This window comes from Capra hircus, chromosome 5 (genome assembly GCF_001704415.2).
Source record: "Capra hircus breed San Clemente chromosome 5, ASM170441v1, whole genome shotgun sequence".
Lineage (NCBI taxonomy): Eukaryota > Metazoa > Chordata > Mammalia > Artiodactyla > Bovidae > Capra > Capra hircus.
Genome location: NC_030812.1, coordinates 25,048,306 through 25,060,050, shown reverse-complemented (window position 1 = coordinate 25,060,050; position 11,745 = coordinate 25,048,306). Strand labels below are relative to the sequence as shown.

The window sequence follows — 11,745 nt, the reverse complement described above, 5'->3', positions numbered from 1 at the left end:
ACAGGAAAAACCATAGCCTTGACTAGATGGGCCTTTGTTGGCGAAGTAATGTCTCTGCTTTTGAATATGCCATCTAGGTTGGTCATAACTTTTCTTCCAAGGAGTAAGTGTCTTCAGGGTTCACCAATTCATCATGGACTGTTGCTATTCTTAAATATTCTTTTTCATAATTTTACCAACCCCCACACTTGCTACAGTAGAAATTGAAAGAGGCCAAAGCAGAGTTGCAAGCAAGGCTTGTACTGTAACATGCAGACAACTATCAAGTACATGTGCTTATTTCCTAAGAAGACTTTCCTGGGTTCTTAAAAGTGATAACAGAGACAGGTCTGAGAGGTTGAGCAGGGGGCTATAGCTGAGGTGGTCTGCCCACCTCTTTGCTGGTGCAGAATGCAGGGTTCATGCACAGTACCTTGCTTTTGCTCCAAGCCCCTCGGGAGTGGCAGTTGGTCTAGAATGTTTTTGTATCTTACTGCTTCTATCCTTTTTGTATGTTACTGTCTGTGCCTTATACTTCCTTTGTATTCTCTTGCTGGAGAAGACCCCTTGTCCAGGTGCGAGCACTCTGGCAAAGGGTCCCAGGTCCCCAGGTCCCAGCTTATCTCAATATTAAGTACAGCCAAAGCAGTCAGAAGACACACCTTGTTTGACCTTTAATAGTCTCCTCTGCCTATTATCAAGTAGCCAAAGAGAATTGTTTTCATATGTTTCCACATATAACATGAGAATATAGTAATATGTGTGGTTTTTGTATGTATATGAACAATGTGATTAAGTGAGACAGAGGAGCACAAAGGAAGAGAGAGAAAAGAGAAGGGAGAAGAAATTTAATGTGAGAATCATCCAAATCCAAAGTAAAATGATACCAGATATTATGCAAGAATTGCTGGTCGTACACAGATACACCAATAACCATTTCTGAACGGCCAGATATACTCTTGTTGATTTGTAAATGAAGTTTTAAAAAACTAGGTTGCTCCAATTAGGTCAAATCTAAATACAGAAAACTTAGGTAAGAATTCTTACAAGATATATTAATGTACCACTAATAAATTTCTGACTTAAGAGCTTTTAACTACAATCTCTTAACTTAATTTCCTTTTCTCAATAAATCATTCAGTGCAATGATTCTCATCAGGGGTAGGTGGAAGAGAATTGTTTTTCAAAAAGAAAAGAGATTTAGTAAGCACCAAATTCCAACCTTATCATTTCCTTAATCAGAGCATTAATGTTGCACTTCTTGGATTTTGCACTGCTTTATTTACTGATAGAGATAGTTCAGGCAATTTTAAAGGCTCTCTTAGCAAGACTCCCCAAATGAGGCTTTTTACACCCAGCAAATTTCCCAAGTGAGGACAAGGTGCCACACCTTGTTTTTATATAAAGTCCCTCCCAATTATACATTCAGATGTCAAAGCCCACTAGTCAAGAAACCACTGTGGTTGAGTTCAGTTGGGTTAGTACTCATTGCAGTGAGGAGAATATAAACCATGGGAAATCAGAGAGGTGCCTTAGACCTTGGGTGTTAGAAAGGACTTCTTACAGAACTGGGGCCTGTGTGAGGTGATTTGGGGGAAGGTTGAGGGAAGCACCCTTCTGCTCTGCATTGGTGATTCAAGGGAGCATCACTTACGCTGTGACTGAGTGTCTTAACAAACCTTATCTGGAGCAGAAGAGAATAGAGGGAAGCCAAAGCTCTAATAGTAAATGAAGTTGCAGTCATGCTTTAGCTAGGAGAGGGAGATATTTGGTGTTTTATGGTTTTGGACTGACCGTGTTTTTGTCTGTACTGAAGACTGCCAATATGATGAACTGGTCAAATTTATAGAAGTGACTGTGTGCCCTTCTCTGATGTTGGTGTTTTGTGAAAGTGTTTGTGTCCAACAAGAGCGAGTCATTTCCAAGCTGTGAGCCTAGGCCAGGTCCTAACAGTTCCGAACCCCAGGAGTGGCAGGCCAGTTCCCAGGCCTCAGGACTGCTTCTGTCTTTCTCACTTGCTAAGTCACGCCAACTAGAGTAATTATGGGTCAGTCGATAGCAGAGCTTGGTGGAATCAAAGTGGACCTTTATACCTAGGAAATATTGATCCACATAGAGAAAGCTCTAGTCACCAGGAATATACACAAGGATTGTGACTTGTTTTTAAAAATTAGATAAATATGTAGGAGGTCCACTTATTTACAGTAATATAGGCAAGAGCTGGGTAAGATTCAAAGTATCTATCACTTGACATAACTATTGGATGACTGCTCGGCCGACAGCTAAATAAACAAATATATTTTTGATGTCACTCATCATTTTATTTGAATGAATAGAAACTGATTAGAGATAAGAGAGATATGACAGGGCTGGAAAGTACTAGCAGTGAAACAAATCAAGGGACATTCTGGCCGAATCCAGTAGGATCAAATATAGAAGGCTGAGGCTGATTCCATCTCAGTGATAACTTTTAGCAGAAAATGAACCTAAGCCATGGGGTAAAACCTGAAACAGAAAAAAAATATTGTGAAGAGGTTTTCCAAAAAGAACGAACAGTGTGTTTCCCTTCCTGGGACCCTGCAAGACTGAAAAATGTCAAATGACACTGAATTCAGTGGAATCAAAAAGGGATGAAATTTGTATTCCTGGAAGATAAACACCTAATTCCCATCCAGAGGCAATGGGACATGCAGGCTGGGATGGAAACCTAGGTCAGCAGGAAGTTTAGAGAAAACAGAGAGACATCCAATGTGGATTAGTTCTTCGTGTATATGGCACAAACCAATGCAGCCTTCTTCTGATAAGAGACAATTATTCATAATCTCACCCATTGGCTATGCAATATAGAACTTAGAGATGGGTGTCAAGCATTGTCTCAGACACAGAAAGAGTATAATGCAGTATTTCAAAGGTTCCTCATGTCTTTCCTTGTTTATGAACAAGTCCATACTAGGAAAAGTTTTTATTGTAATTTTTAATTTTGTTATCTTTAAAATACTTATTTCATAGCATTGCTGTGATTTAAATTACATTATATATGTGAAGTTATAACACATTCTTTATCGTATATTCAGAATCAATCACATTTGTCATTGATTTTACTAGGCTGTTGAAAGAGAGAATTGAACCAGAAATAGGAAGACTGTACCCTAGACCCTCAATGGATTTCCACATTCCGAGAAATACCCTGAATGATACTCAAAAAACTATCTACATAATGATAGTTATAATGCTATTTTCTATTTTTTGAATATTCTTTAAAAGAAACAAAGACCTTTCTGGTAGAAAAAAGCAAACATAAAGAAGTTCCTGGCTTCAGGGAGACCCATATTTTGGTCTTTCCAGTGTCAATTCTGCTAAAGATGAATTTTGCCTGTTAGGGGCCAGTATTTCCAGAGCCACACAGGTGAAATTGGTAAACAAGAAACTGCAGACTTCTGGCAGCCCCGATGTCTCTCTGAGACTCAATTTGTAAATCCACAAGGAATTAGGGAATAAAGAGAAGATAACAGGGCTTTTCTCATGACTTCTTCTGTCCCCTGCTGCTGCTGCTGCTAAGTCACTTCAGTCGTGTCCGACTTTGTGCGACCCATAGAGGCAGCCACCAAGGTTCCCCATCCCTGGGATTCTCCAGGCAAGAACACTAGAGTGGGTTGCCATTTCCTTCTGCAAATGCATGAAAGTGAAAGTGAAGTTGGTCAGTCATGTCCGCATCTTCTGCCCCTAAATATAGTCTAATCTGAGAATAGGGAACACAGCGAATCCAGCAAACCCATAAAGAAAGTACTCAAAGCGTAAACTTACGAAAATAAAGGAGGCACTGTTCATAGGACGTGGGGGTCTTGGCAGCAGTGGTGGTTGTGGCAGCCGCAGTGGATGTGGTGGGAGCAGCCGTGGATGTGGCGGCAGCGGAGGTTGTGGTGGGAGCGGCCGGTGGATGTGGGCGGCAGCCGTGGTATGTGGCGGCAGCCGTGGACTCCGTGGCGGCAGCAGAGGTGGTGGCGGGATCCACAGTGGTTGTATCAGAGGCTGAAATTAGGACACATTGCAGTCAAGACATTTGATTCTTCCTCAGGCAATAAAATTTGTGCTGCCCAAGTCTAGACATGCTTTTCTCATTCTGAATTCTTCTCTGCAAATGATATCAATACTGTCACACCTTGCTCTGGCTACCAACTCTGCTTGAGAAGTGGTATCTCCTTTCTATGCATGCAATAAAATCACTTGCCACAGATTCCTGCGTGAAAGGGGGGGCATATTTGTCTCACATTTGGAGGGCACAAAGATTCCATGTACTACAGCACTACTTGTGAGAGCCCCTTAGAAATAATGGGATATATTTGTATTATTCTGAGAATAATAAAGCTAAGCAAAGGCTCTGTCGCCTACCCTGTATTCAAAGGGAACCTGCCAAGATCGATGAGATTTATTTCCCCCTATAGAACAAATGATCAATGCAAAGAAATAGAGGAAAACAACAGAATGGGAAAGGCTAGAGATCTCTTCAAGAAAATTAGAGATATCAAGGGAACATTTCATGCAAAGATGGGCTCAATAAACAACAGAAATGGTATGGATCTAACAGAAGCAGAAGATATTAAGAAGAGGTGGCAAGAATACAAAGACGAACGGTACAAAAAAGATCTTCACAACCCAGATAATCACAATGGTGTGATCACTCACCTAGAGCCAGACATCCTGGAATGTGAGGTCAAGTGGGCCTTAGAAAACATCACTATGAACAAAGCTAGTGGAGGTGATGGAATTCCAGTTGAGCTATTTCAAATCCTAAAAGATGATGCTGTGAAAATGCTGCACTCAGTATGCCAACAAATTTGGAAAACTCAGCAGTGGCCACAGGACTGGAAAAGGTCAGTTTTCATTCCAATCCCAAAGAAAGGCAATGCCAAAGAATGCTCAAACTACCGCACAATTGCACTCATTTCACATGCTAGTAAAGTAATGCTCAAAATTCTCCAAGCCAGGCTTCAGCAATACGTGAACAGTGAACTTCATGATGTTCAAGCTGGTTTTAGAAAAGGCAGAGGAACCAGAGATCAAATTGACAACATCTGCTGAATCATGGAAAGAGCAACAGAGTTCCAGGAAAACATCTATTTCTGCTTTACTGACTATGACAAAGCCTTTGACTGTGTGGATCACAATAAACTGTGGAAAATTCTGAAAGAGATGGCAATACCAGACCACCTAAACTGCCTCTTGAGAAATCTGTATGCAGGTCAGGAAGCAACAGTTAGAACTGGACATGGAACAACACACTGGTTCCAAATAGGAAAAGGAGTGCATCAAGGCTGTATATTGTCACCCTGCTTATTTAAGTTCTATGCAGAGTATATCATGAGAAACGCTGGACTGGAAGAAGCACAAGCTGGAATCAAGATTGCCGGGAGAAATATCAATAACCTCAGATATGCAGATGACACCACCCTTATGGCAGAAAGTGAGGAGGAACTAAAAAGCCTCTTAATGAAAGTGAAAGAGGAGAGTGAAAAAGTTGACTTAAAGCTCAACATGTAGAAAACTAAGATCATGGCATCCGGTCCCATCACTTCATGGGAAATAGATGGGGAAACAGTGGAAACAGTGTCAGATTTTATTTTTTAGGGCTCCAAAATCACTGCAGATGGTGACTGCAGCCATGAAATTAAAAGACGCTTACTCCTTGGAAGAAAAGTTATGACCAACCTAGATAGCATATTCAAAAGCAGAGACATTACTTTGCCGACTAAGGTCCATTTAGTCAAGGCTATGGTTTTTTCCAGTAGTCATGTATGGATGTGAGAGTTGGTCTGTGAAGAAAGCTGAGTGCCGAAGAATAGATGCTTTTGAACTGTGGTGTTGGAGAAGACTCTTGAGAATCCCTTGGACTGCAAGGAGATCCAACCAGTCCATTCTGAAGGAGATCAGCCCTGGGATTTCTTTGGAAGGAATGATGCTAAAGCTGAAACTCCAGTACTTTGGCCACATCATGAGAAGAGTTGACTCACTGGAAAAAACTCTGATGCTGGGAGGGATTGGGGGGCAGGAGGAGAAGGGGACAACAGAGGATGAGATGGCTGGATGGCATCCCTGACTCGATGGACATGAGTCTGAGTGAACTCCGGGAGTTGGTGATGGACAGAGAGGCCTGGCGTGCTGCAATTCATGGGGTCGCAAAGAGTCAGACACGACTGAACGACTGAACTGAACTGAACTGAACTGAATCAATTGAGCAAACAGCAAATCAGACCCCCAAACTGTGAGCTAAATCCACCTCAACACCATCTCCATACCCACACTCTAGCCAGGCTGTCTCAGGCCTCATGTGGGGGAGAGAATATTTTTTAAGGGGAACCCCACATGGCACATGTGGCATAGTGTATGAAGTCAAACAAGAGTCAGTGCCCTCTTGCACAGAGAACCCAAGTCCCCAAGCTGTGGAGGCTGAAGAGAGGGCTCTTCAGGATGCCTGACACACACAGCATAGAATGGGCAGGGTGCTGTGGAGAAAGCCCAAGAATGACTAGGAGTTCGGTCCACATCCTTGGGATTCACTTTAAAGAAGAGACAGAAACCTCAGCCTGGGAACTAGGCATTGATGCCATTACAAATCTCAAAGCTTAGAGCCCTTCTTCTACCTGATGCCTACATTACACATCCTGTATCCTGCCCTCCCTGTGAGCCTAACGCCCTCATTTCTGCATCACTTTCAGGCTGTACATTCTCTTCCTTCCTTCAGGCCTCTCCCTGAAACAATGGCCATGTATTCAATCCTTCAAATCAGCATAACCAGAAAGATTTTCATGCACCTTCCCAAAATTCTCAGGTCACAACATCAGACCACATCCTCTTGTTCTTTTGCTGGAGAAAAATCAATGATTGACCCAAAATTTTTGTAAATCCATGCAAGAGACTTAATATTATCAAATGCTGTATAAAACATAAGCTGATTTTTATGTTTCCATGAATTTCTTCGTGGCTCAGTTAGTAAAGAATCCACCTGTAATGCAGGAGACCCTGGTTTGATTCCTGGGTCCAGAAGATCTTCTGGAGAAAGAAATGGCATCCTGCTCCAGTATTCTTGCCTGGAAAATGCCATGGACAGAGGAGCCTGGCAGGCCACAGCCCATGGGGTCGCAACGAGTCAGAAATGACTTAGCGACTAAACCATGAATTTTTATATGAGGAACAATACTTTCCAGGCTTTTTCATAGAATTCTTATAACCTGTCTCTCGTGCAAGCTCTGACATGAGACTGGGATGGAAACGGTCACTGTAAGGAGATGAAGCACAAGTGCAAACTCACCAGGAGAAGAATCAGCAGGAACTTCTGTTGTATCCTCTGAAAGAGAAAAGGGAAGAACAGGATGTGCACTGAACACCAGTTTTGGGTATGGAGAGAATAAGAATATGGACAATGGTGCAGGCTTCCGCAGATGACTCCCTTTAGCCTTTGGTACACACATTGAGGGGGAAAAGATGCACAGATAATATAAAACCCCACAAACCCATAATATGCGATCACTTTTGCTTTCCTGAAATAAACCTCTGATTTTACATACTTTAAATAGATTTGACTGACTCTAACCATGAAGCTGGGGTCCAAGGTTAGAACTGAACAAAGATCTGACTGAATTAGGAAAAGCCAAAGAGTAGAGTCAACTCAATCATGAATGGTCTATGAAAATGGCAATGGAACAGGGGAATGGAGTAGAGGACAGGAGGGGCCGTAATTCTAGACTCCTGCAAGCCCACTTCCATACAGCTTGATGTACTGCTCATCAAAACCTTGTTTTCAGGTAAGAATCTTTACGTATGGCCAGAAACCAGGAGAAGGCAATGGCACCCCACTCCAGTATTCTTGCCTGGAAAACCCCATGGACGGAAGGGCTTGGTGAGCTGCAGTCCATGTGGTCACTAGGATTCAGACACTACTGAGAGACTTCACTTTCACTTTTCACTTTCATGCATTGGAGAAGGAATTGGCGACCCACTCCAGTGTTCTTGCTGGAGAATCCCAGGGCCGGGGGGAGCCTGGTGGGCTGCCAGCTGTGGGGTCGTATAGAGTCAGACATGACTGAAGCGACTTAGCAGCAGCAGTAGCAGCAGAAACCAGGAAGGTGGAAACTTCCACCAGTGCCAGGAACACTAAAAATTAGACAAGAAAAATAAATGAAACCCAAATTGGAAAGGAGGAAGTAAAACTATCATTGTTTGCAGATGACATGATATTCTTAATAAATTCAGTATAGTTGCCGAATAGAATATGAATATACAGAAATCTCTGTGTTTTCATATACTAACAATGAACTATAAGAAAGAGAAATTAAGGAAACAATCTCATTTAAGATTGCATCAAAAAGGATAAAATACTATGAATAAGCCTACCTAAGGAGTTAAACGACATGGACTTGGAAAAAGCATAAAACACTGATGAAAGAATTGCAAATGACAAAAATGTATGGAAAGACACTGCATGATCATGGGTTGGAAAAATTAATATTGTTAAAATGACCATACTACCCAGGGCAGCATATAGTTTCAATGTGATCCCTATCAAAATACAAATGATGTTTTTCTCAGAAATAGAACAAATATTTTAAAAATTTGGATGGAAATTGCAAAGAGCCCAAATAGCCAAAAGAATCTTGAGAAGTTAGAGTAGAGCTGAAGTCATGGTCCTTGACTTCAGATGATATTAAATAGCTACAGTTATGGTAAGATACTGACAGAGGAACAGACACAGAGACCAGTGCAACAGAACAGATTGCCCAGAAATCAATTCATACACTTGTGACCAATGTATATTTGACAAAAGAGGCAAGAATACACAACAGAGAGAAGATAATCTCTTCTATACCTGGTTCTGGGGGAACTGGCCAGTCAGATGGAGAAGAATGAAATTAGAACATTTCCCCACAACCTATAAAACGGTAAACTCAAGGGAGTCCCCTAGCGGTCCATTGGTTAAGACTTTGCACTCCATGGTTCAATCAATGATAGGAAAATTAAGATACTACATGTCACTTGGCATGGCCAGGAAATAAGTAAATAAAAGGTAAACTCAAAATGAATGAAAGACCTAGAGGTAAGGCCAGAAAACACAAAACTCCTAGAAGAAAACAAGCAGAACACTCATTGACATAAAACTGTAGCAATACTTTCTTTGGATCCCTCTCCTAAGGCAAAGGAAAGAAAAATAAACAAATTGGGCCTATATAAACTTAAAAGCTTTTGCAGAGTGAATTAAACCATTGAAGGAATGCAAAACAACCAAAAAATGATAGAAAATATTTGCAAATGAAATGCCCAATAAGAGTTTAATATCCCAAGTGTGTAAGAAGCTCACACACCTGAATATCAAAGAAACAACCAAATTGAAAAATGAATCGAAGACATAAATAGACATTTTCTAAAGAAGCAATCCAGATGGTCGATAGGCATATGAAAGAATTCTTAAGTCTGTAACCATCCCAGAAATGTGAATCAAAACCACAATGAGCTATCATCTCATATCTTTTAGAATGGCTATTATCACAATACATAACAAGTGTTGGAGAGAGATGTGGGGAAAAGAGAACCCTTGTGCACAGTTGGTGGGAACATAAATTAGTTTAGTTATCTGGGGAACAGTATGAAGTTTCTCAAAAAAATTAGACAGAGGACTACCATATGATCCAGCAGTTCCTCTCATGATATTTATCTGAAGAAAGCTAAAACACTAACTCAGAGAGCTGTCAGCACCCTGCTGTTTATAGTAGCATTATTTACAATGGCCAACATATGGAAGCAACTTAAGTGTTCATCAACAGATAAATGTATGAAGAAGATATTACATATATATAATGGAATATGACAAAGCCTTAGAAAAAGAATGACACTTTGCAATGTGCAACAACATAGATGGTTCTGGAGGGTATTATGCCTAGTGAAGTAAGTTAGACAAAGGAAGACAAATAATGAATATTATCACTGATACATGGAATCAAAAAAATGAAAAAAGTAGTGATTATACAAAAAAGAATCAGGCTCACAAGTATAGAGAACCAACTATTGATTACGAGCTGGGGAGGGGCAATATAGAAGTGAGGCATTGAGAGTTATAATCTAATGAGCATAAACGAAGGATAACCATATATTGTATTGCATGGGGAACATAGCCAATATTTTATAACTGTAAATTGAGCGAAATAATGTATCAGTTCAGTTCAGTCGCTCAGTCATGTCTGACTCTTTGCAACCCCATGAGTCGCAGCACGCCAGGCCTCCCTGTCCATCACCAACTCCCGGAGTTCACTCAGACTCATGTCCATCGAGTCAGGGATGCCATCCAGCCATCTCATCCTGTCATCCCCTTCTCCTCCTGCCTCCGATCCCTCCCAGCATCAAAGTCTTTTCCAATGAGTCAACTCTTCGCATGAGGTGGCCAAAGTACTGGAGTTTCAGCTTTAGCATCATTCCTTCCAAAGAAATCCCAGGGCTGATCTCCTTCAGAATGGACTGGTTGGATCTCCTTGCAGTCCAAGGGATTCTCAAGAGTCTTCTCCAACACCACAGTTCAAAAGCATCAATTCTTCGGCGCTCAGCCTTCTTCACAGTCCAACTCTCACATCCATACATGACCACTGGAAAAACCATAGCCTTGACTAGATGGACCTTAGTCGGCAAAGTAATGTCTCTGCTTTTGAATATGCTATCTAGGTTGGTCATAACTTTTCTTCCAAGGAGTAAGTGTCTTTTAATTTCATGGCTGCAGTCACCATCTGCAGTTATTTTGGAGCCCTAAAAAATAAAATCTGACACTATTTTCACTGTTTCCCCATCTATTTCCCATGAAGTGATGGGACTGGATGCCATGATCTTAGTTTTCTTTATGTTGAGCTTTAAGTCAACTTTTTCACTCTCCTCTTTCACTTTCATCAAGAGGCTTTTTAGCTCCTCTTCATTTTCTGCCATAAGGGTGGTGTCATCTGCATATCTGAGGTTATTGATATTTCTCCCGGCAATCTTGATTCCAGCTTGTGTTTCTTCCAGTCCAGCGTTTCTCATGATGCACTCTGCATAGAAGTTAAATAAGCAGGGTGACAATATACAGCCTTGACGTACTCCTTTTCCTATTTGGAACCAGTCTGTTGTTCCATGTCCAGTTCTAACTGTTGCTTCCTGATCTGCATACAGATTTCTAAAGAGGCAGGCAGGTGGTCTGGTATTCCCATTTCTCTCAGAATTTTCCACAGTTTATTGTGATCCACACAGTCAAATTACTATGTTGCATACCTGAAAGTAATATAACATTGCAAATCATATATACTACAATAATTTTTTTTTTAAACTGATGGATTCTTAAAGTTTCGTTATGCATTACTCTCAACCCACAATCTCTCTGTTCCTCTCTTCAAATCTGTAACTGTTTTTTCTGGCAGCGGTGCTGAGTAATTTAACAGTAATTCCAGATAAAAGTTAATAGAATGTCCAATAACTTGATCAGGTTTTTAAATTAATACTTGATTGTGTGCAAAGTAAATTCCAGCAAGTATGATGACGGAAGACTAGGATATGTTTTAGGGTAAAGGGAGCTGAGAATTCCATGGACTGTATAGTCCATGGGGTTGCAAACAGCAGGACACGACTGAGTGACTTTCATTCTCACTTTTCACTTTCAAACGGAGCTGAGCCAGAGGAGGAGGACTGAATGTATTCCAAGGCCTGCTTGGTACCACATTCATAACCATACTGCCCTCAGGTGTCAGGAAGGACACTCTGGTA

At 41.1% G+C, this 11,745-nt stretch overlaps 1 protein-coding gene across 1 annotated transcript; it reads right to left on the bottom strand.

Moving 5' to 3' along the window:
- On the bottom strand, nt 2,284–10,073 carry LOC108636093 (WAS/WASL-interacting protein family member 3-like). Its single transcript, XM_018049017.1, has 4 exons — nt 10,041–10,073; nt 7,286–7,321; nt 3,784–4,008; nt 2,284–2,484 (listed from the first exon to the last, which is right to left on the bottom strand). Exons 1-4 carry the CDS (start codon nt 10,071–10,073, stop codon nt 2,437–2,439), a joined length of 342 nt encoding a protein of 113 aa, XP_017904506.1. The 3' UTR covers nt 2,284–2,436.